Consider the following 25,311-nt stretch of genomic DNA (forward strand, 5'->3'; position numbering starts at 1 on the left):
TAGATGCATATGAAGATTATATTCCCCTCCTGAAATTATATTGCCTGAGCATCCTAGTTTTTGTATAACAGAGGCTCTCTGTACCTTGGATCAGGCCTTCTCCTCCCCAGCATTCCTGTTAGGCTTTAAGATCCCAGGGGAGAGTTAAATGGATCAGCAGGTTCCGGAAAGCTGATGGGACACCGCAACTTGAGTGGAAGCAGTGAGCCCCAAACCTGAGGAAAGTCACTGACCACATGGCCTGGACAGAGCAGGTTCCCCAAAAGGCCCAGAGCGAGAAATGAGATGTCACGAGGACACACAGCAGGACTGTGGCCCTACTGCCGAACTGCAGTCTACTCCCTGGGCCCGACTCCCTCCAACCACAGGCCTGACCAGGGGCTGAGACCCTTGCTTCTCAGCGTTGCTTAGTGCAGGGGTTCCTGCCCTGGGCACCATGGATGGGATTCAGGGGGTCCAAGAGCTTGGATGGAAAACTCTGACATCTTTAATCTCACTAACCTCTAAATGAAATTTAATGTTTCGTTCAATTATGAACACAGGCAACAAACCACATTAGTTGCATTCGTCACCACTGGAAACCACAGACATTTTCATATGACATTACAGACATTGAAAATATTGATCATTTACATTTGCTATTTCAAAACCACAGTAGTTGATAAACTGTAGCTCTTATTATTTGGCATATGAATAAATAAGCTTGTATCCTACTGTGTCACAACTTTGAAACTAGTTTAAGCTATTTTGAAAATGACATTTATTACTGATTTCAACATTAATAAGGTGGAAGGGTGCATGGCTTCATGAGACTGCTAACAGGGTTCATGGCACACAAACCAAGTTAAAAGTCTGGTTAAATCTCGTTTAGACTCTGCAGTTGTTAGAAAATAGACTCCTTAGGATGACAGGTAACATCTCTCCACCCCACCAGAGGGTTGGTGTTGATTTTTTCTAAGTAATAGGCAGTAACGTTTATTTCAAGAATGCCATTTTTAAAAGCTGCTTTTTTAAAAAAAGAAAAAGTTTACTGGGCTTGTTCTTCCTTCCTCTCTTTCTTCCTCTTTCGCTCTTAACCCAAACACAGGTGTGCAGAGCACTCACACACACACACACTCTCTCTCTCTCTCTCTCACACACACACACACACACACACACAACAGCTTCCTGCACTGGGCAGTCAGGCCTGGGCCACCCACCCACCCGGGGTGCTTGCCACCCTGGTGTCCAGCCTGCTACAGATTCTTGGTTGTTTTCTGGGAGCATCTGTGTCACCCTTTCATTACAAAGGAGAGAACAGAAAGCTCAGGGGCAGGACGAGGACTGTGCCGCTGGCCTTTCCCAGCCTCCTCCCCAGCTCTGTGTTCTTGGGTAAATAGGGCCCTTCTTAAAAATTGCTGAGAATTTACTCCTTCCCATTGTTCTTGCCTCAGGCTGTTTATGCTACTGAGAAATATTGGGAAGATAAGACCCCTTGGTATAAAGAAATTTAAATTTTCCCTCAAAAAATAATACAATATTATCTTAAATTTGAAGCCAAGATTGTTTCCAAGCCCCACATGGGTTTTCTAATGGTTTGTATCACATACCTTTTCACTGAAAGTTAGCAAAAACAAGATAGTGTTACAGAGTGTAGGCTCTTACACATCCAATTCACAACAATATCACAGTAGGGTGGTCTGCCATTTATCATGTAATAGAAGTAACCAGTTTTCTATCAAGCTGTTTGTGCCTGAAAAACCATTGCCTATTACTGATTTATGGGTTTGTTTTTCAGTCCAATAAATTGAGCCCAAAATGCATTGTTTTCATCTTTGATCATGCTGAATATTTGCTGTAGGACAGGAAATCACCAGCATGTGTGCCTGGGGCTATTATAATGCTGTGCTCAGGGAAGCGGGGAGCCTCTAGGCTAATAATCCTTTAGGGCTATGCACATGGCCATGTCAGCACTTCATTGGCTCACCTGTTTAAGGAATATCCTCTGACTGTTGCTGGTGTGTCAGGCTCTGTGCTAGGCAGGCACTGGGGAGACGATGGTGACAGTGAACAGCACAGCCCTGCCCGCAGAGCTTCCCTACCGAGGAACTCAGGTAGATTCACAGACTCCTGTGGTACAGGGTCATGTGGGAGCGTATGGGAGAGGTTCCTAACCCAGAGGAAGGAGCATCCCATCTGAGACCAATGGATGCACAGGTCATAGGAGGATGACCTGTGCAGAGGCACAGGGCAGCGGGAGGCGGGCAGACCCATGGGACTAGAGAAAGTGGCGACTGCAGGCAGAGACGGCTGCAGCCAGAGGAAAGACGCCTTCCAAGCCGCGCTGAGGGGCTTGTCTTATCCCAAGGGCAAGGGACAGTGGAGTGGCCTTATCAACCGTGTGTTTCAGAAAGTGCTCTCTGTCTGCATTGCAGAGGGTGAACTGGTGGTGATAAGACAGGGCCAAGGAGATGGGTAGGAGGGCTGCAGCTACCCTATAACTAGGGAAGTAGCCGTGGAGATGGAAAGACGGCGTGGATGGATCCCAGAAATCCTCCAGAGGAAGAAGCCACGGAACTAAGTGCTTCATTAAATTCGTGGACTTGGGGCAAAGAAGAGTGAGTTTTTGATCCCGCTGTCTCCTGAGCGCGTGATTATTTCCCCATATTAGGAAATTAATGCTTTTAAAGAAAAATCAACTTCACGTATTTTCCGTCAGTCATGACACAATGACCTGAGCCTATAAAGTACATAACTCAGTGTAACCACCGGAACCCTCTGGCTCTTGGTCCAGAACTGGATCTGCAGCAACTTAAACATGAGGACCCAGACACAGTGACGTCAGCTGCGAGGAACTGGGTACCACGTGTGTCCAGCTGTGAGTGGTTGGCTGGTGTCTGAGGTCAGAGACAGTGAAGAAAAAAGGGGGGAAGGGGAGGAAAGAAGTGCTAGAAAATAGTAGGAAAAGAAATACAGAAGGGAGGGAGCAAGAAAGGCGAACGTGGAGAGGAAGTGAGAGGTAGTGAGATGGAAGTGGCAGCAAAGGTGCTGGGTCAGAGCCGTTGGGGCTGAGAGGAAACAGAGCTGGGGGGAGACGCGTCTCACCTGGCTCGGGGCTGCCCCGCAGCTGCTCAGAACGCCAGCTGTGCCCACAGGGCAGCCCCCTATCCAGAACCTTCCCCACCACCAGCATGATCCCTCCTCCCTGCTGTCCAGCTGTTTACAAAGTGACGTCACGAAGAACACTGAGAGCTTCGTGGTGAGTGAGGTGGTCTGTTGAATGGTCTTTAGCCAAAAATGTTTCGGGCTGCTGCTAACGAGGAGTCCACTTTCAATCCTGCCCTAAACAGAAAGTGTCTTTCCCCCTCTCCTGGGGCCTCAGAACAGAGAACAGAGGAGGTGGAGACAGTGCCGAGAGGAGAAAGCAAATCCTGCAAGAAGCTGCAGATAACAAGGGACCGTCCACGGACAAAGGCTGGACTCGGGGCGAGTGCTTTCCCGAGTGTGGGGGAAGGAGAGCCTTGCCTCAAAGTGTCAGGGAACAGCAAGGGGACCCCAGAGGTGCATCTGGCTGGACCGGTCCAGCCTCCTAGACTTGCTGGCTGAAAGTCTTCAGCATTTCCTTGGAGAGAAAAACTCAGAGATAACATCATAACGTGCATTTGTAGAACTTCTGCCCATGGCTTTGTAGGGTGAGTCCTCAGGGAGCCTCAGACATTCCCAACAGAGTCCTTCGCTGGCATCATAGAGGCCCAAGGGATGACCCCACCTCCCTTAAGTATCATTATCCACAGGGGGCTGAACTGGATAGATCCCACCTGAGTCAAGAATCTGGACCTAGAGTGAGAAGAATCAAGTAAACTGCCCGCCCCCGTGAAGGCTCAGTGAGCTTAATTCTGTTCACATCCGTGGAAGCCTTCCCACAGCCTTGGGAGGCAGGGGTGGAGGGAGCGTTCACGCACATAAATGAGGAATGGCAAGCAAGGTTGGCTCACACCCTGGGAAGCAGGCCTACCCCCAGAGCCCCCTCAGAGCAGCCCTGATCTTCGCAGGTTTGGGTCCTGGCTTGCTGGCCTGTCGAGTTCAGAGCCACCCTTTGGGACAGGCCCTGTTAGCTGAGCTCTCACACGGAACCAGCAAAGCCAGGACGCTGACGTGTTCATCTTCAGCAAATGACTCTATGACTGGTCCAACCACTTGGGCAGCCAATTCATAGTCAGAAGGCTAAGTTATAATCGTAGAATGAGAACTATAACCATCATGGGAAGCAGAGCATGCGTAGCCAGCCCTGGGGCGGCTTTCTGGGTACTTGGGGCAGGTATTCTCGTGGAAGAGCAGGAGCCGTCTACATGTATACTTCAGAAGAATGCTTTGTTAGAAGACTCTAACAGTTTAAAACAAGGCATTTAAAGTAAATTTTAAAACATACATCTTTTCTTATTCTGTGCATTTATGTATTTAAAAACTGTTTTCAACGAAAGAAAGAGACTGTCTGTCTGGTGCTATATTTTGGAAAGTGCATCCCTCACCAACAGGAAGGGTCTCAACCACAGGATCTCTGGGGCATCCGGGCACATTCTCAGCTGGTCCTGGATTGCTGCCATGAAATCAACCACAGGTCCATGCACTGCACACATGCCCACTTCTAATGCAAAGGTAAATTGGACCTAATCCAGAGAAAAGTGATCTTTGACCATGGTTTTATTTTTAGCTGACCAAGAAGTGCTCACCTCATTTCTGCCTGTAATTGTCCAACGGCAGCTCTGTTTTAAAAACACTTCTTCGACACCCAAGAAAGCCACAGGCAACTACTTCGTGAAAGTCAGTTTCTGTTTGCCTTGCTCTCGCGGCACGTGTACCTCTTTGGCTCGCTCTGTCTCCCCTGATTTGTCTGTGGCTCCTGGTTTCGCGTCTCTGGGGAGTGAGTGTGCTCATCTCTGGTCTCGCTGCCTTTTGCCTTCCCGAAGTCTGTCTCTGTCTCTCAAGTTTATGTCTCCAGCTCAGGCCTCTCCTCAGAGCTCCAGACTTGGCAGATGCATCTGCTTTCCGGGCATCTCCACTTGGAGAGCCCAGAGACATCCCAAGTCAGCATTCCCCGGGACCCCCACCTCGCGGAGTGCCAACGCCGTCCATCGGTTGCACAAGGCAGACACCAAATGTTTCATATTTGGCTTCTTCCCCTCCCATCCTTCCCTAAACACCACCAGGCCCTGTACTTTTTCTTATTAGGTGGGTGCATTTCCGTCCCCTTACACTAGCATGGCCAACTGCAAGCTACCGTCATCTCTCACCTTGCCTGGGCGGGGGTCTCCTAGTGGACCCCGACCATCCAGTCCACCCGCTACCATCCCAAACAGAATCTGAGCATACCACCTCTCTCCTTAAGTGTGCTTTCCTGCTGATGGCTCATAGGAAGGAGGCCCACATCCTTCACCTGGTCCACCAGATCTGTGCCCTGCCCCTCTCCAGCTCCGTGGTACCTCACGCCTTGCTGCCTGGACTCCAGCCCTGAGGGTCTCCTCTCAGTTCCTGGAAAAAGGCACATCTTCTCTGTGAAGTCCTCTCACGGAGGGCTCTGGGCTGGTTCCTAGGGAAGCACACTCCTCCCTGGGTTTTCTGTGCTCGGCCTTCACAGCTCTGGCCGGTTATTTGATGAAAGCCTCTGCCTGGTGGACGTGTAGGCTCCAAGAGGGCAGCTCTGTTCCTCACCACGTGTCCTCAGCAACCTGCACCTCCCTGGCCTGCAGCTGCTCAGTTAACGTTTGCTGAAGGAGGGAGGGAAGGACGGAAGGGAGGGAGGAAGGAGAAAAAGAGAATTGGATACTCCTCTACCTGTATCTGCTTCATCTTTCCGGGCTACCTTTCTCTCAGTGACTAGGTTACTGTTCTCAACCGGAACAAAAAAGTTTCCCTCCCCCAGTCTAAACAAAACTCACCACTCACACCCTCAGACCTCCCAGCAGTACAACTGAAAATTTTTAGACTCCAAGAGAAATGATAATTTTTTTAATTAAGTCTGATCAGGAACTGGTAACCCTGATACAGTTCTGGGAGGATGGAAATGACAATTTAAAATGACTCATGATGTATTTAGGCCTATTACAGATATAATTTATACATATATTTATTCACTCAGCAAGTATTTGAGGGCCTATCATGTACCAGCTGCCAATTTGAATAAAGCAGTAGCTTTCAAATTTTTTCCCCCTGCAACTCACAGTAAGAAATGCATTTTATATCGGGACTCAATTTACACAGATACTCAAAGTTTCATGCAGCCGTACTTGAGTATATGAGATGCCTTGATATTTTCTATTTTATTCTTTTTTTTTTTTAATGTTGGGCACGACCAACTAAACTAGTTTTATGACTCACTACTTGATCACAGCCCTTAGCTTGGAAAACCCTGAATAAAACATAGGCCCTTCCTGTATGTAAAGCAGCTCCCGACCTGTGGTCAATGACTGGCAGTTATGCTGGGTGAGCAGAGTGCCAGCCTCAAGTGGGGCTAGGGTTTGGGGTGTGTACCTTCGGGTCCCGAGGAGAGGGCACATTTAGCAAGCCAATCAAAGGTAGGTGCCTGCCTTTCTGCCTTCTTAGAACAGCTCAACTTGAAAATTAGTCGTTGAAATTGGTTACTTCAGTTTCAGCAAACTAAACCAATAGGTCAACCGTTGTTAACTAAGAACAGGCTGCAGGAAGCTGTATGTAAAGGCTGGGTGTGAGTGCGTGAGGGTGGGAGGGACTGTCATTTTCATTGGATTTTCAAAGCATTGGGAAATAAAATATTAAGAATCAGTACTCTAGAGGTTAAAAACAGAGCTTCTGATATTCGTGGAAGACAGTAGATGAGAGGGTGTGCAGTGTTAGCGTTTGCTGCCTTTGCCTCAGATGTCCCCCATCACATGGTCCTCCTCCATCACCCTCATCCCATCGCACCTCACCCAGGCCAGTGCAACCCTGAGAGCCTCTCGCGGCCCTGCCCGGGATGGAGCTCCGTAGCTCTAGCAAGTGTCAGCCAGGAGGGTTTTGCTACTTGCCCCAAGGCTCTCCATGTGGAACGGGTATTTTGGCCTACTGTTAAGCTTAACTCTTAGATAATTGTAATTTCCTCACTATACTTTGATCTTAGCAGCTCTCTGTAAATCCTTTCAGACAACCCAATAGCATCTCTAGACATTAATCTGCCACAAATCAGAAAACCACATTCCTGGGCCCTAAACAGTTAACAGGGCAGCTCAGTGGGTATGTAGGAACCAAGGCTGATTTAAGGCTCTGCTCTTGCCATCTTGAAATTCTGAGTAATTTTTGAATACAATGCTCTATAGTTTCCTTGTGCAGTGGGCCCCGCAGAGTACATAGCCAGTCCTGACTATTAGATAGAATCTTTGGCCTGTTCTTTTGAGTGTCTGTGTTTAGAAAAGTAATTAACAATCCGCTGACTAGACTGTGGTAACTCAGTGAAGTGCTGGCATGGTTTGTACAAACAACAGCAACAAACAAGAAAACAACACACTATATTTAGAGTCTAAGAAGTCTGCTGACCTGATTCTGGTGGTGGGAGTATTTATGTAGTACTTAGTAGTCTCTGTAGGGCCACCAGTTAGCTCCGGGTCTAACCTGGGTCTATAAGAGAGCTAGCTCTTATCAATTATTTATAGAGTTTCTACTGCGGAGGCCTGCCAGCACTTCCTAATTTTGTGTAGAGTGGACGCAATGGACTTCAATTCTTGAAAAGTTTTATTTAGCCATACAATCCTAATATTTGAGTGGGAAAGAAACCTTAATGACATATCCAACTGCTGGGGCCCAGAAACCTGCCTCGGTTACAACACAAAATAGGCATTTAGGATGAGGACTTCAGGGCCTTTAACTTAAGGATCCAATGGACTTTCAACAGTGTACCACCAACAGAGCAATATCACAGATTTGAAACTTAGCTTGAGGACTTCAGGGCCTTTAACTTAAGGATCCAATGGACTTCCAACAGTGCACCACCAACAGAGCAATATCACAGATTTGAAACTTAGCTTGAGGACTTCAGGGCCTTTAACTTAAGGATCCAATGGACTTTCAACAGTGCACCACCAACAGAGCAATATGACAGATTTGAAACTTAGCTTGAGGACTTCAGGGCCTTTAACTTAAGGATCCAATGGACTTTCAACAGTGCACCACCAACAGAGCAATATCACAGATTTGAAACTTAGCTTGAGGACTTCAGGGCCTTTAACTTAAGGATCCAATGGACTTTCAACAGTGCACCACCAACAGAGCAATATCACAGATTTGAAACTTAGCTTGAGGACTTCAGGGCCTTTAACTTAAGGATCCAATGGACTTCCAACAGTGCACCACCAACAGAGCAATATCACAGATTTGAAACTTAGCTTGAGGACTTCAGGGCCTTTAACTTAAGGATCCAATGGACTTCCAACAGTGCACCACCAACAGAGCAATATCACAGATTTGAAACTTAGCTTGAGGACTTCAGGGCCTTTAACTTAAGGATCCAATGGACTTTCAACAGTGCACCACCAACAGAGCAATATCACAGATTTGAAACTTAGCTTGGGGACTCCTTAGAACAATTACAGTGAACACTTACTAGCCGCTCGTAATTTTTTTCTGGTGGTTGTAAACAGTGGACCATTTTAGAAAAAGAATATAGTGAGGAAACCAATATAGAAAACAGATATCGATCTGACTGCTCTAGTTGAAGGGGAAGCAAAGGTGGGCCTTCCAGCACCCAAGGAGCTCAATTTGGAAACGCAGTAGCTCTGCAGACATCAAGGCTGCGGTCGCAGGAGCTGCCCAGGGAATACAAGCAAAGGGCTGCCATGGTCTTATTTGCTTTGGTGGTGCCTCTAGCAGCAGCGTGAGGAAACCAGGAAGGTTTCACGGTGGTTCATGAAAGAGGTCACGGGGTTGCTGCAGTGGCCTTCAGAGACAGGGAGCAGAAGCATAGAAAAGATAGCAGGATTAATACAATGAACAATCCTGTTGACCAGCTGGATGAGAGGGGTGAGAGCCAAAGGCAGAAATGAATGCATTTTCTGCCTTGGGCCACTAGATGCATGGGGGCGCCATTTACTAAGAAAAGGCAGGTTAGTGAGGAGCGAGGACAAGGGAGCATAATAAACACAGCTCAGGACCCGCTGGATGAGCGGTGGCTATGGGACAGTTAGGTGGAAACGTCTAGCAGGCAGTGGAAAGATGGCATGAACTCACCCGAGGAAAATACATCGATGAGAAGCATAAAAGCCCAAGGGTGGGGCTTCCCTGGTGGCGCAGTGGTTGAGGGTCCGCTTGCCGATGCAGGGGACACGGGTTCGTGCCCCGGTCCAGGAAGATCCCACATGCCGCAGAGCGGCTGGGCCCGTGAGCCATGGCCGCTCAGCCTGCGCGTCTGGAGCCTGTGCTCCGCAACGGGAGAGGCCACAGCAGTGAGAGGCCCGCGTACCGCAAAAAAAAAAAAAAAAAAAGCCCAAGGGTGCACAAGTTAACCCTTGTGCTCGATAGGAATGAATGGGCTTATCCACTCGCAGCGGCACCCTCCCAAGCCTGGGTGTTCGTAGTAGATCACCACACCCTGAGCCGAAGGGACACAGGATTGTGGAATCTTGGGCACATGCCCTAAAATGCCACCCAGGCAGCTGGAGAAGCAGGTACTCCAGGGGGCTGAACGTCTGGGCAGAGTCAGTGTGCAGTGCGGATTTTGGAAAGCCCTACAGATGACTTCTGAGCATCAAACACCCCTTCTGCTCATGAGTTCAGCTCTGCTTCTGTTCTGTACCAACAAAGGGGCAGCCAGGACTTGTTCGCAGAGAGCCGGCCTGAGCCACAGGAACTCCTGACTCTGGGAGGGCTGGACCGGGAGGGTGCCTGAGGGTCTTCTGGCCATGCCCACCTTTTAGAAACGGGAAACTGAGGACCATTATGAACATTGTAAACGTGAATATCACCCTCATAGAAATAAGCCCTCCAGGTGACTGTCAGAACATATACTGAAGGAGGGTTAGAGGGGGAGGGTGTGCCCCTCTCACTCTCCCATCCAACATCTGACTATGTAATCTTGTAACACACAATACGTATATAATTATATTACCAGATGAGAAATTACACTTGTAATTGTATAAGGCACAATGCATAGCTGTGTTTCTTTCCTTGAGCTCGCCTTATATTTTAATAATGAAGTTGGGTCTACAGTTTCAACTTAAGAAAAATGAAGTGTCTCAGAAGCTTTGCAAAGAGGTCTCATTCTGGATCAGTTTTTTTAAGAGAACTACTTTGGACATATCACAGTTTGCTTTTCAAGGGAAGCATCATCAATTCCATTAGGCTGCTGTACCCTGCTCATAGACACAGCTCTCCGCACCTTAGATGATGTAGATCCTTTGCTGCAAGATCACAGAAGCAGGCTTACTTTGGAAAAGCGTGCCCATCTGGAATATAATTTTTCAATTGTGTATTGTAGTCAAATTAAAAGGTTTTGAAGAGCCTTAGCATTGCTAGCTTTACGTGTATAATGTACCCATAAGTCAGTTCTGAAACCTTCACTTTGAGGATAAATTGGCTTCAAAAAACATAGTAACTGGCCATGAAAGAACACCTGCCCAAAGAGTGTGGGGAAGTGGGAAAAGCAGGGAGTAGACATTAGAAGCAGCTCTAGACCCAGACGTAGCTTGGAGGAGCCCTGGGCCTGTGGCCGTTGCATTTGGTGTGAGATTCACTTTCTGTGTCACCTGTACTCGGGAATCTGTGCTGCCCACGTCAGAGGTTCGGTATGGGGCACGTGAGGTAAAGAATGTGAACAGGTATTGAAAACCAGAAAGCCCTACAGGTGTTTAAGCCATTGTGATGTAAGGTGGTGTGGATACTGATGTCAAGGCTTGGAATTTCTAGAGAGGAATGGAGACTAGAGAATTCTAGAGAAAGCGGGGTGTTGGTTGATAGCATGAGCTTGTTTTTCAGATTCAGAAGATAATTGTTTTGTTCTGTGGAGAATTAAGGAGACCTCGCAGGCATAGTTTCTGGCCCTGCAAACCCAGAGACGGAGTGGAGCTGATGCTGAGAGGGGCCCAGAGGGGTCAGGGAGTGGCCGCCCCAGAAGGAGACTCGCTAGCATTCAAGCCCTTGCTTATAGTGGAGCTTATTTTAGAGTTTCACAACTTAGCAAGTTACAGCTGGAGAACTACTGAGGACCACCAATGTACCAAGACTGTTTTCCTGAAGATGTACGAATTGGAACTTATATTACTGATTTTATCATAGTGATGCAGAGCCCTAATCCAGCAACTAAATTCCAGAAAGCTCAAAGACCTCAGTGCTGGGGCTCTAATTCTGAGTCTGATAAAGACAGAGAGCTCTGGGAGGGGCTGGAGGAGACAAGGGAAGGTAATTCTCCTGCCTCCTTAGAATTTACTCTTCATTTGATGACCCTCCTGGGAATTGTAGGGTTTCCTTCTGCACCACAACAGGCTGATTCACTTTTTAAAATAATCTCATTTCTATTCACTTTCTTATATCTCCTTTCAAAAATTATTTATATCACAAACTAAACCTTTTCTCCCTTCTCCCTCACTTTCTTAGAAATAGCAACTATTTCTCTTTGCTTCCTGTAAAAACCTTTCCCCCCACTCCTTTTCTCAACAGCTTCATCTTTGTTTCTAATCAGCATATCTACCTCATGGTATAAGTTGCTTCAAAATGCATCTCCCATGCACGCTTGTCTCTCCTCCTAGAAGCACAGAATTTCCCCAACATTGGAAACAGGAGTTAAAAGCAAACGGTAAACAACCCTAGAAAATTAGAGGAAACAGAAATATATTAAGTTGCCCTTTTGAGGGGCTGAAGGGACCTTAGTTGGCCGTTAGTCAAGCCCCCTCATTTGATGCCCAAAGAGACTCGGCACTGTGCCGGGTAGTGGCAAAGCCAGGGCAGAGGCAAATGAGAGCATGCGGGTGGGGTAGGGGGTATGGTCCAAGGTTATGTTAAATTGTAGTGTAAAGGTTACAAGGATTCTACATTTACTAATTGGTTTTACATTGAAAACTTTTAGATTTTTTAACAAAAGGAGCTAGAAGCTGCAGAATCTTAATTTATGGGACACTGGCAAGGACTCAAGACCAGAAGAATCCCTACGGGTGTTAAAAAAACACAGAGTTGCTTTACATTTCATTTTACATCTCAAAAGTGTCTTGGAGCTTATTTAATCCAACTTTTTACATGTGAAGAAACTAAGTCCCCATGTAGAAGAGATGTATTAATACTTTAAGGCCACAGAGTTAGTTAATATGATTTCTTGATTTTGTTGCACCATAAAATTAAACAGATAGAAATCATTTTCAGAAAAGGAGCAAAGATATGTTGGGGCGGGGGGGGACATAAGAAACCTTCCCTGATACATCCGTTTGCCCCACATAACCCCCAAGCCACACAGTCTCAATAAATAGTGTTTGGCAAGCAGGTTTGTCCAATCTGTATGTCTCCATAAGAAGTTCGCTGCTTCTTTTTTTTTTTTTTGCGGTTCATGGGCCTCTCACTTGTTGTGGCCTCTCCCGTTGCGGAGCACAGGCTCCAGATGTGCAGGCCCAGCGGCCATGGCTCACAGGCCTAGCTGCTCCGCGGCATGTGGGATCCTCCCGGACCGGGGCACGAACCCGTGTCCCCTGCATCGGCAGGCGGACTCTCAACCACTGCGCCACCAGGGAAGCCCAAGTTCGCTTCTTCTGATGTTCACTTTGCTGAGAATGAGGCCATCTTTTCACAGGTTAGATTACTTCTTGATTGAGGGTGGACACCCAGACATGAGCTAGGTCTTCTCCACATCCCCCAGAGGGTAGATGCCCTGAACCAGAAGAAGCCCAAGGGGCCACCGACACAACTGCCAGTCCCGGTGTGGCCATGGTCCACTCTTGTTCCCATTCCCGCTGATGTGCTATGCCTGGAGCTGCGGGTGCCCAAGTGTGCTTCCCCAGGAGGGAGGGCCTGGGTCCTCAGGGCCCACCTGGCACAGTGACCAGCAGGGAACTGGCACGGGAGGCAGGAACAGGTGGTGGTTAAGAGTACAGGTTAGGGGGCTTCCCTGGTGGCGCAGTGGTTGGGAGTCTGCCTGCTGATGCAGGGGACACGGGTTTGAGCCCTGGTCTGGGAAGATCCCACATGCCGCGGAGCGACTGGGCCCATGAGCCACAACTACTGAGCCTGCGCGTCTGGAGCCTGTGCTCTGCAACAAGAGAGGTTGCAACAGTGAGAGACCCGAGCACCGCGATGAAGAGTGGCCCCCGCTCGCTGCAACTAGAGAAAGCCCTCGCACAGAAATGAAGACCCCACACAGTGAAAATTAATTAATTAATTAATTTTTTTAAAAAAAGAGTACAGGTTAACACCTGGGCTCCAATGCCAACTCCTCTGTCTGCACGTTCCTCTTCTGTAAAATGGGCATAATGACATCAACCTCACAAGGTTTCGTGAGAATTAAGTGACGCAATTCATGTGAAGTACTTAGCACAGTGCCTGGCACGTAGCAAGGACTCAATAAAGTTTGGTTAAAAGTGAGAAAAGGAGTGGAGTTAGCAGGTGAGGTTGCTCTCCAGAAATCATTAAACACAGTGGCAATGCTATAATTAGATTTTACCAAAAGATCTAGAACAGCATGAATTATTTAGTGTCTAAGAATATGGTCCTCTGATACTTGAGCTAGTTTCATATTTAAATGTTCCTATTACATAACTTTTTCAATTACGTGGGAACCATAAAGGCCACGTAATAACACACGTACCACTATATCTCAACATTCATCATTCTAAAGAGGCAAAAGAGACCTCATGAGGCAACATTTTTCTAATTTTGGAGGTAAAAAAGTCCTAGGTTTAAAGAAAAAGTAATTTTCCCCTTCATGCCTTTAAAAACATTTACCTTAATTTAAATGTAATTAACATTTAAATGAGAAGTTTCACATAGCAGTTTTCACAGGATTCTCGAGACACCCTTGCAGAGAGGAGATGCAGGCCACAGAGCCCAGGACCACTGTATGGAGAACTCAGAATTGCTTGGCCAGAGGATATGATTTTATTTATCTCTTGAGGGCCTGATTTCTGGGAGATTTCAAATTCTTAACATTTTCAAATGCTTTTATTCCTTTTCTGGCAACCTTCAAACACAACTTTTGCAAATACGTTTCCATTAGTATTTCCCTTAATATTTCAGTGGATTTTTCTCTCCCTGCCCAATTTTAATACGTCTCCATTTCTACTTATTTTTAAGGCCTCTTTTTCATACTCTATCTCTCCAGGAAGTCAAATCTTCCTTTAATCAGAGGATTGGCCTAATCCCTCAGCTCAGCACCTGTGGTACCTCACCTGGCTCAGTGGCACCCTCGTCTGAAAAGTGTGGGGATAGCACCTACCTCATGGGGCTGTGGTCAAGGATAAATGAGATAACGATGGAAGAGGCACTCAGTGAATGGTAGCGTTAATCATCATTGATAATATTCTTTTCATTAGTATTTAGAGTTTGGGATTAACAAAATAGGATCATAACTCCTTCGCCTAAACTGTGTTCCCACTGGCCATCTTAATGGAACCTTCTTTCCCCGCTTAGAATCTGGTGACTTTGAAGTTGCCTGGAATTCCCCCTGACTTGAATTCCACTTGAAGCCTCGGGCTCTCCCAATGGCACCCTATGGAGCTTTCAATAAAACCACCTCTGCTTCCCACCATTAGCGAGACAGGCCAGAAGCTGCTTCTCCGTGAGCTGATTCACACTAACAGATGTCCCATCAGCTCTTTCAGCCTCTATCCGCATCTTCCAACCCTCAACCTTCTCTGCACATATTCAAATTTCATGGACCCCTGCCCTTTCCTGTAGTCGGCATGCCTGAAATCTCATCTTTTCATCAGCATTTTCCAGTCTCTCCACCTGGCAGCCAGGAGCAGGGATCACTCGGAAAACTACCCAAGGCAATTAATGGCATTTTTTCCTGCTTAGTGTATATTTTCGAGTGTGTGCTACATGCCAGGCACTTAGGTGCCAGGGCTATTAGGTGACTGGAGATGATTTCTCACCGCAAGGCCTCACCTGGGGAAGGAGAGGAAAATAAGTCCGTAAGCCATGCCAGGGCAGCGTGATGCTAACTGGGGTGTGGGCAGGGCACCCCAGCTGGCGAACTCAGACCTCTCATTATTTTAGAGAAATTTCTAGGTTATCACCCCCAATCCCCACCCCCCAATGTTCCATTCCCTTCCCCCGAGGCTCTGTCCCTCCGCTTCGCACAGCTGAGCACAGATACCCAGCAGCCTGGTGTAGGGAACGGCTCCTCATTTGATTAAAGGAACCCTCCAGAGAGGCTGCAGTGTAGAAACCACTCCTTTCTGGCAGGATCCAGACTTCAGAGTTGAGGGATTTAGCAGCAAGTCCGAGGCGGTTTTTTAAAGAACCGCTATCACACACACCCCTCTCGCACCCTCTGTTGCGTAGGACACCCTCCAGTTTTTCCACACGGAACATATGCAGTCTGCCCCCCGGTAACAGTTGTTTGAAGCATCTCAGATGGTGCGGCTGCATGCGGCCACGTTGCCAGCTGTGGCCCGGGTCCAGGTGTTCTCCCTCCGGCCAGTCACTGCCTCACTCATTCCCAGGGAGCCACCCGTGTGCCCGCTGGCGCCCGGCGCTTGTCTGCTTCCCTCCTGGAAACAGTAACACAGGCCTCCCTGTTCGCAGCGGCCTCGACGGCTCCCGAATGGAGCCAGTGAGGGCCGGGCGAGCGCCCCTCGCCCCGATTCTCTCCCCGACCCATCAGGGAGGGTGATGTGTGCTGCCAGCATCGTCAGAGAACAGACTGGTTTTCTCGCTAAATTCGGTTTTCCTCTGTTAGAGGCTCATTCTTTGGGTCTGAGGAATATTCTGGATTGTGAAAATAGTGCCATCGCCAACGAGACAGGGAATTGCTGGAGGCCGTGGAGGGTTCGTTACGCCGCTGTTTCTCTTCTAAGTGGTCCCAGCGCTTGACACAGCGCGGGGCTCACGGGGACGCTCACCCCGGCTGGCGGGGCGTTTGGTGGGCGAGAGTTCTGGAAGCCCCTAGAACCGGGCCGGCCTGGCTGCCGTTAGCCGTGCGGCCTTGGGCAACGTGCTTGCTCACGGGACGTCGTCGTGGTAGCATGAGGGTTTATTCAGTACTTGACAAACATTTATTAAAGGCTTAGTGGAGCTGGCAGGTAAAAGCAAGTAAAAATACATCAGATGATTTTCGAGAAGGTGGATGAAGGCGGCGGCGGCCACTTGGGCGTCATCAGTGTAGAGTTGGCATTTGAACCCCGGGGGGGAGGAGATTACTGGGTGAGAGAGAGAGAGAGTTCGCAGAGAAGAGGTGCAGGCCCAGCCCGGGTGCAGCCCCTCTCCCGCCCCGACACCCCGGAAGTCAGGGAGGAGGGAGGAGGGTACCGGGGTCCGGGAGGCGGCCCTGGGCTCTGAGCTTCCTTCTTCCGCAGAGATGCGCACCCAGCTCTCAGGCTTATTTACCAACGCGTGTACAACAATCACAAAGGAGAGCGTGAAAACCGTTACATGGAAGCATTTCTCCGCAAGCCTACATCGTTAGTGGGAATTTCGTCAGCCAAGAAAAAGTTTTCAGTAAAACAAACTTCCCAATGGAAACTGCTTCCAGCTCAGGGCTGCCAGAGAGCCAGGTGTTCGCACCCATTCTGAGACAGCACTGGTTTTCTCCGAAGCCCCCCCAGACCCCGTGCCCAAGGGTCTCATGTGCCCCATCCGTTGCTTTCATTCCTTAGCAGCTCAGGAAAGCACGTTATCTCAGCTTAGCTAATAGTAAACTTTCTAAGCTAAAAATACAGCTACCACCTGCCCCCATAGAAATGATTACCGGGAGCCATAAAGACCTTGGTACTTGGCCTGGGGGGGATCCGCAGTGTTAATTCTGCCTCCCAAGCCCTGATGTCTCCTCTGCTGGTGGGCGAATCTCACTTTAATTAGGAGGCTCAGTTCACCACGTGCTTGGCATCTGGAGATCAGCTTTCACAGCTGGAACCAGAGGTGCCAACCTAACCTGGGCTTCCCCAGCCTCCATTTTGTCATTCTCACTTTCCACAGGCGTGTGTTAAGAAGAAAAGAGGTTTCTCGACAGCCTCAAAGTCTTTGGAAAATTCCGCTGATTCTGATTTCTTTTTTATTTTTGCCTGTTTCATATAGACCTCTCCATTATACAGTCTGTGTAGATCAGTGACTTGGGGAAATGAGGTTGTTTTTGCGCAGGGATTAACTTTTCCAGCTGTGTGGGGTTGGTAACACATGTTAACGTGTCACTCACACAGACACGCCAATGGGAGTTGCTTTCCTTTGAATGTCAGCATCTTATAGGCCATCAGGTTGTCACCAGGCTGGTGAGCTCTGAAATGTCTCTCTGGCTGTCCTCTGCTCAGACTGGCTGCTGCTGGTTGATGTCATTTGCAGACAACGGTGGATCTTACAGTTCCTCTGCCACCACTGTCTCCAGGCGTCCTCGTGCCCTTTTCAAGAAATAAGCTTGCACTAGACATAAAATATGAAATGAGTGGTGTGTGATAGGTGACCAGAAAGAAAGGAAACACTGCCTTGCATAACTTTATGATGTTTTGTTTCCAGAGTCACACCTCACAGAGGCCTCTCTGTGTGTTTTCAAAGCACATGTAGACAGATAAGATGTGAAAATTGGGTAAAAGCTAAGCTTGGATAAGAGCCCAAGTGAAAACGGGTGGCATTTTCCTCCCCGACCTGCGGCAGGCAGTCTGCTATGAGTGGGTGTGTTAGAACGACAGTCTCGATAGGCCTTCTGAATAGATCAGCTGAAGAGTAGAGAAGCACTTAGCTATTGCTTGCAAGGGGAAGAACAAATGTCCTGCAGACTTTGTGTGAAATCCGCAAGGTGAGACGACACAGGTTTGGGATAACAGTATAAAAATGCCCAAAGCCAGTGCTCAGTCATTTACCAAGTGCTCAAGGCAGCCTGTGCGTTGGGAAGACAGAATCAGCCCCGAGAAAGACCTGGCCTCAATGCTAGTTCCACTGCCTCTGAGCTGTATGGCCCCTGCAGGCAGTCTCCCTTCTAGGCCTCAGTTTGCTCATCTGTAAAATAGGGCAGCAGCATCATTTTCCTCATAGGAATGTTTCAGGGCCAAATGTATTGATGTACCTGACATCTCTTGACAAACCTTAAAGCACCACATACTGTTTTTTTTTAAATACTTTCCCGGATGGTATTTAGCCCCACAAGACTCTATACAGTATCCTTGTCTTACAGGTAAGGAAGCTGAGAATTGTGAACTAAAAGATCAGGTGTATTACATTATTTGAAGATCATAGATCATTTTTAAAATGCTATCAATTCTCCTACGACTATTGAAATAGCAGATACATTTTTTAGAAAACGGCTATAACTGGGATGGGAGAACAAGAGATTGTCCCTCTGTCCTGTCCCAGGCCCCTAGTGGCCTCTGTTTTGGCCACTTACCATGAAAGATGGTCAATCAGTACCACACGCCCATGAAAGACTGAGCCCCAGCCCAGACCAGCCCAGCCCAGCCCAGCCCAGCCCAGCCCAGCAATTACCATCAAGAGTGTTGGTACCATCTTAAGGGAAGATTGTTCTGTGAACCAAAGAGCTTTTTTGTACAAAAGAGGGAAATCTTTGCTTTTCTATTGTAATGAGAATAGAATGCACACGTTTTGTTTTTCCAAAACAGCTAAGCTCTGTTGAAAGAATAATTATGTTCCTGAAATGTCTTAACGGTAAGCATTTCTCTGAGTGGTGAATTTGGAAGTACGTACATACGATGATACCATTTTGTTATATTATTAGAATATGGGGGGGAGCTCCCTCAAGTAAAAAGACATTTTATTAATTGATTTCCATTTTCTTTTTTCTGCCTCTCATTTCAGAACGATTTGATCACCACTGTCCCTGGGTAGGCAACTGTGTGGGGAAAAGAAACTACAGATTTTTTTATATGTTTATTTTATCTCTGTCTTTTCTGACAGTCTTTATATTTGCATTCGTTATCACCCACGTCATTCTTCGTAAGTATGCTGGCGAAATCAGATTACGTATGTAACCATTTGCCTGACTTTAGTTTTCTGATTTAATTTTGATTTAATATTTTGGTCATTCCGGGCTCCCTCTTTCTTCTCTTTCCCCTTCTCCCTAGCCCCCTCCTCGCTTCCAGCCTGCCTTTTGTTTCTCACCTCCCTCCCAGCCTTGTCACCCTGCCTCTCTCCCTCCCACCCCCCATCCCCATCCTTCCCACAGCAGCTGCCAGGGGCACCCCTGGATCAGACTCTTTCACTCACAAGACCTTCTCCTTGATACATGGTCCCTATTCCACCCTCATGACTTCACTTTCTCTTCTGCTAATGGATCCCCGGGAAAAATTACTCCCATGTTTTCACAAAGGATAATGTGCTGTAATGATACCCATTGAACAACAGAAAAAACAACAACAACAAAACAACAAAAAAAATTGAACAATTTTTTTTTAATGTGATATCTACTTAAGAAGGAATAGTCACCCTCCCTAAAAAAGAAAAAATGGGGATAAAGACTGAGCTTTCTTACACACATATCTATAAATGTTAAAGATGTATGTTTGATAAGATGTTTAATTACCTGCCAGAACATTGGCAAGCTACCCCTGGCATATGAAGGAAGCGACTTTATTAAAAATGAAGTGTGGATATACATGACTTTAATATATATTTGCCTAAGCAAATGGCATTTTTCATTACCCTTCTTCCTAAGGTCATAATTTTGAATTTCTTCCATTTCCTGGCCTCTCACTTTCCTGTAATAGAGAGTGATGAGAAGGAAGCCACTTGGCTTTGACCTATAGATGTGAGCCTTAAACTTCCATTACAGTTCCATTAGCAACGTTAAAGACCAGCGTGGCCTCTGTCCACATTCCTGAAGTACACCCACCCATTAGCAAGTACAGAGCCTCTCTCTGGAATGTTTCCGGAAGTATCTGGACACACACCTCACTTGCTTCCCTGCAGCGGTGCTGGAACCACAGTGTGCTAAGGCTGAACTTAGACACGCACATTCTCCCCGCTGCGCTCTTGGTGGGGTTTGTACGGGGGCTGGGGGAAGCGGATGGTATGGAAAGTTTAACATTAGTTCTTTTTAAATATTGGTCAATTTTGGACATGAATGGCCTATCCCAAAGTTTCTTAGGCATTTAAAATCCTAGTTCCCATTCTTTCTGACTGAAATCCTTTTATCTGAATGTGACACAAATTTGTAATACATGATTGAGAGCCATAACTTGGTGGGATGGGAAGAAGAGGATTAACGTTGATTAGAGACCCCTTCCACACCACCTGGGAAGGATGCTGCAGCGCTCTGCCGAGGCACCTGTTCTATTTTCAGAGCCTCAAAATGGCCAAAGTGTAGCTAGGGTCCTATGTATGTGTTAATAGACTGTAGAAGCAATTGCTTACATAGCTAGAGAAGACAGAAGTACTGATACTCCAGCATATTTATGGCACTGAAAAATAGCCTTTAACATCTTGTATCTTAAATATATATGTATATTTAACATTACATCTTATAGCATCTTTAGCGACTTCAAAATGCCTATCTATCTGTCTATAGTCACATTCATTTTTGGCCTTGCCCCTACATTCCGGATATCAAGCAGTTTTCACTTGCTCAGCCTCGCACATAAGCTCTGGGAACACAAACACACGCGCACACACGCACACGCACACACAGAGGCACACACAGCGACGCCTGCCACCACAGTGGCATTTTTCATCTCCTCTAAAGTTTTACTCACCCTGGTTTCGGCAAAATGGAGCTTGTTGTAGTTTATGCTGATGTACCGGTAATCCGGTCTTCCACAAAATAGCATTCTGAACTTACCTGCCTGCAAGTGACCCGACTGTTTTGGACAGAAGCAGATAAAGGTTTTCCTCTCCCCTGCTTCTGCATCCTCACTACAGCCCCCACGGAACAAGCCCGCCTGACCCCCCCCCCATTTGCTCTCGGGAAGGGCAAGAGGTTTTACGAGGCTCCGTGATCCCGCTAAGATTCTGGAAGCCTTGGCAAAGGCAGAGAGCAGCGGGGGGACTGTCCCCTGAGTCCTCCCTGCTGGGAAGTGGGCTCTGAGAGGGGACACAGGACAGCGAGGGGTGGCTGGGGAGGAAGCCCGCGGTCACAGAGATTGCTGGGAAGGTGACATCTGGAAGCAGAGTCTGGGAAAGCGATGCAATTTGGGTTCAGTAGGGAAAGAGAAATCATTTCTTTTCGTCCCTCCTTTTGCCTCAAGATTGTGTTTGCTCTAAGATCTGTCCACGTGCTGGCTTCACCCTCCTGGCCTAGCAGGGATGGAAAAGAACACCTTTCCTCGTTAGCTCTCCCACCGGTTGGCATCCTAGCAAACGGCACATCCTTGTGCTCCCGCGGTGGCCAGTGGGCACAGAGGGGATGGGAGCTCGAGGAAGAACTGGAGCAGTCCCAGCCTTAGCTTCCCAGTAGCCAGCCTGGCCTCCAGTTACACAGAGGAGTCTGGGGCCCTGCCTGTCTCTCCCACATTGCAGCCTCGCCAGCAGACAAGGCCACGGAATGCTCTAGAACCGGTCCCATGGCATCCGTCCTCCCCGCTTAGCTCACAGCCATCCCAGGGCCAGATTATGTCCCCAAAACACGTGGACCCAGCCTCGCCACCCCAAGGTGGGACCACCAAGAGCTCCTCCATGGGGGCTTTTCTTTTTAAAAAGCATTTCACACCAATACGTAAAATAAAAATCGCTTCTTGTCAGATGCATCTTTACTCAGGCCCCTGAAGAAATGTTTTCTTGTGCAGACAGTTCATATTAATATGTCTCAAACCCAGAAGGAGTCAGTCATAAACTTCAGCTTTGTGAGTTTGTTTACTCTGGGATGCAGAGAAAGACATCTTTTATGCGTAGCCTAGTTTACAAGATGCCCAGGGTCAAAAGTTAACCAACTTTGGGAAAACAGTGTTTCATAAAAGAAGAGAAAAAAATAGCATACAGTATTCTGTTTTCCCATTAAAATGAGGAAAACAAAGGAGTAATCAGAACTATAATTTACGGGAAAGTATGCAGACATCCATCTGCTTTTATTGAAGAAATATCCTGCAGATGTTGGCTCTGCTTGTGGATCTGCCAGTTTCTCGTTGAATAACTTCAGTGGAATCTCAGTCTCTGATCAGTGCACTGGGTTCTACAGAACGACAAAATGTAATTATTTAATTGCTCTTTAGACACCCATTATTTTTATGTAGATGAGAGAGCTTTCAGCCTGAAGGCTGTTTTCTGGAGGTGATGTTTGAATACTAAATTCTGCTTTCATTCCCACAGGTTCACAGCAAGCAGGATTCCTAAACGCTCTTAAGGACAGTCCTGCAAGATATCCTTTCTGGCTGTTGTTTTTTACAATGCTAACGTGTTAAGTATTGGACTGGCCGTCTACTCAATAACCCCTTCATCTGGTGCCTTGGCTTTCCTTTTCATAAATCATGTTCCCTTTTCTTCTGTAAAGTATCCAAAGAACTCCCAAATACTCACTTGTGTGAGTAACAGCCTCTGAATGCTTGAACGTCGAAGTGACTCATTTAGCCTTGTTTAAATTGAAGTGCTCTTTCACTAGAAAACTAAGTGTGAATTCTTGCCCACCCCCAGAAACCCACACTGATTTGCGTTACATCAGGTTGGTCTGGGGAGAAGTCAGGCTGAGTTCCAACTGACTACATTTTGATCAGCGGGTGGTCCCTACAGAATATTTACAGACGCCCCTGTGTGGGTCCCGTCTTGGTGCAGTCACCACATGGGGATCCTCAGACCCTCTGTGTTCATGGGCAGCACAGAATTTTGGCGGCTACTACAGATTCTGTAGTCAGCTGCTAATCTCTTAAAAAGGGGACAGGGACAGATGAAGATGTACAGAGGCTCTTGGAGAGTACATTTCACAGGTATGTCCTGTCTTCTGTTAATGATCTGAGAAGCTAGAGTTAGCTAGAAGTTGGCCAGAAGGAAAGGTTGTGCTGGGAATGAAATTCTCAGCATCGGTGGCTGCTAAAAGCAGGCCCCATGGGAAATGCCTCCTTCGTTTCCCTCCCCAACCCTGCCAGGGGTAACCATCCTCCACCATCATCGCTTCTCTGTGCCCTTTGGTTTTCAAGGCATGTTGCTTTGGCATAGCTTACAGCCAAGCCTTGTCTTTTCTTCCCTGAAGAAGAGGCTCGTCTAAGTCTTTCAGGAAATCAGTTCCATCATGAAAACATGCTAGTCTTGTTAAGTTTTATGAATGCAGCTCAGAACCGGCATTGAGGTCTGGGCTGCCAGCTGGAATGCTTTCTGAAGCCTCAAGAGTGTGGCAGGCTTAGCCATCTCCCCTCCCCGGTCCCAGGCACCTGTGCCTTTCCTGAGGCCATGGGCCGTGCTGGACGATGTGTGGCAATGTACGCGACGGGCAGCTCTGCCAGAACGTCCTCTAGAGCACGCGTCTGCTCGTGCTCCTGGCTTGGCTGTGCTTATAGTCTGTGTAACCAATAGCATTGCACTCCCCAGTAAGGGGAGTAGACAGACGCTGCTGAGAGGAGGAGTGACAGTGTGTTTCAGCAGTGTGCAAACTGTGCTGTTCGTGTGGAAAGCGGACGAAGGAGAGAAATGCTCTTACTTGGTTCACAGCAAATTTTAACTTATCTTCCCTTGAAATATCATTCTCAGGTAGAGGTAAAGAGTTTCTCCTGGGCTTCCCTGGTGGCGCAGTGGTTGAGAGTCCACCTGCCGATGCAGGGGACACGGGTTCGTGCCCCGGTCCGGGAAGATCCCACATGCCGTGGAGCGGCTGGGCCCGTGAGCCATGGCCGCTGAGCCTGCGCGTCCGGAGCCTGTGCTCCACGGCGGGAGAGGCCGCAACAGTGAGAGACCCGCGTAGTTTCTCCTATGGCGCGGTTCTTGAAAGCTCCTAAGAATCTCAGCCACTGCCTTTCCAAACAGTGCTGCCATATCCAGGGCTGAGCCTCTCAACAAACAGCCAGGCATTTTTCCCTTTTACAGGTGTTACCCAGGCATGTCCTCCACATTCAGAAGCTTGGCAGCTGCAGCTGTGGCAACACAACCTGCTCTGAGCGCATGTCAGGCCCCTTACAGCCTCCAGACATAGCTGCAGGGCACCCTGGCACATCCGGGCCAGGGCCTTCCCCAGCACTGCTCTGGCACGTGCTGGCTGTATTAGCTTCCTGTTGCTGTTGTAACAAATAGCCACAAAAAACGAGGCTTAAAGCAACATAAATTTATTATCACCCGGTTCTGTAGGTCAGAAGTCCAGTAGGCTCAGCTGATTTCTTCTCTGGGTCCCAGGCTGAAACCAAGGTGTCGCCAGCCTGGATTCTTATCTGAAGTCTCAGGGGAGAATCCTCTTCTGGCTCATTCAGGTAGTTGACTAAACTCATGGGGTGTAGGGCTGAGGGCCCCTCTCCTTGCTCCGTTCCCTGACTCCTCCCTTTCTCTTCAAGGCCAGCAACAGGGGATCAAATCCCTCTCAGGCTCTGAGTCCCCCCTGCCTCTAACACTCATCTCTCTGCCCTCGGCCAGAAAGCCTCTCTGCTTTTGAAGAGTGACCGCATCCAGACCATTCAGGAAAATCTCCCCATCTCAAGACCAATGACCTTCAATCTACAGACTCCCCTTTGCCATGTGGATAATGTATTCACAGCTGCTAGGGATTAGGGCATCTTTGGGGAGGCCATTGTCCTGTCAACCCCACAGGCCTTCAGGTAGGATGTACCCAGGAATCAGGCACTCAGGTGCAGGTGGGTTTGAGAGGATCTCTCTCTGAACCCATCCAGGAAGCTCACTAGACGTCACCAGGTCACTTCTTGAGTTGACTGTGAATTCCCTCCCTTCCCTTTCTGCCCTTTCTGTTAATCTAGGAGAGAGGGGATGGGAGACAAAAATGGATGGGCTTTAAAATATATATATATAATACATATATATATATACACACACACACACACATAAATATACATACATGTATATGTGTGTATGTGTATATATACATACATGTATGCACATATATGTGTATGTGTGTGTGTGTGCATACATACACATATAGAAGAATACACACACACACACATATATCTCCTGCCCTGAGTTCAGGTTGAAAATGCTAACAGAATGCCCCATGAGGTCCCTGTTGAATTAGCCAACCCTTCACAATTTAATAGATGAAGTTATTATCTAACTTTACTCCTGCTGACTGGGTCCCCACTTGGTTTTGTGGCACCTCCTGATCCAGTGTCAGGCTGGGCT

General features: G+C 47.7%; 1 protein-coding gene across 2 annotated transcripts in view; it reads left to right on the top strand.

Annotated features, from left to right (window-relative positions):
• Window positions 1-25,311, top strand: part of ZDHHC14 (zDHHC palmitoyltransferase 14) — a 277,973-nt gene that overhangs the window by 219,059 nt on the left and 33,603 nt on the right. For both annotated transcript variants that reach the window (XM_089922184.1, XM_022560194.3), the window contains exons 4-5: window positions 18,916-19,053; window positions 22,357-22,405. In XM_089922184.1, the coding sequence (XP_089778310.1) occupies window positions 18,916-19,053; window positions 22,357-22,405 (187 nt within the window). The remainder of the gene's footprint in view (window positions 1-18,915; window positions 19,054-22,356; window positions 22,406-25,311) is intronic.

The sequence above is a fragment of the Delphinapterus leucas genome, chromosome 12 (genome assembly GCF_059928025.1).
Source record: "Delphinapterus leucas isolate spDelLeu-1000000601 "Yukka" chromosome 12, BTC_Dleu_Yukka2, whole genome shotgun sequence".
In the NCBI taxonomy this organism is placed as follows: Eukaryota; Metazoa; Chordata; class Mammalia; order Artiodactyla; family Monodontidae; genus Delphinapterus; species Delphinapterus leucas.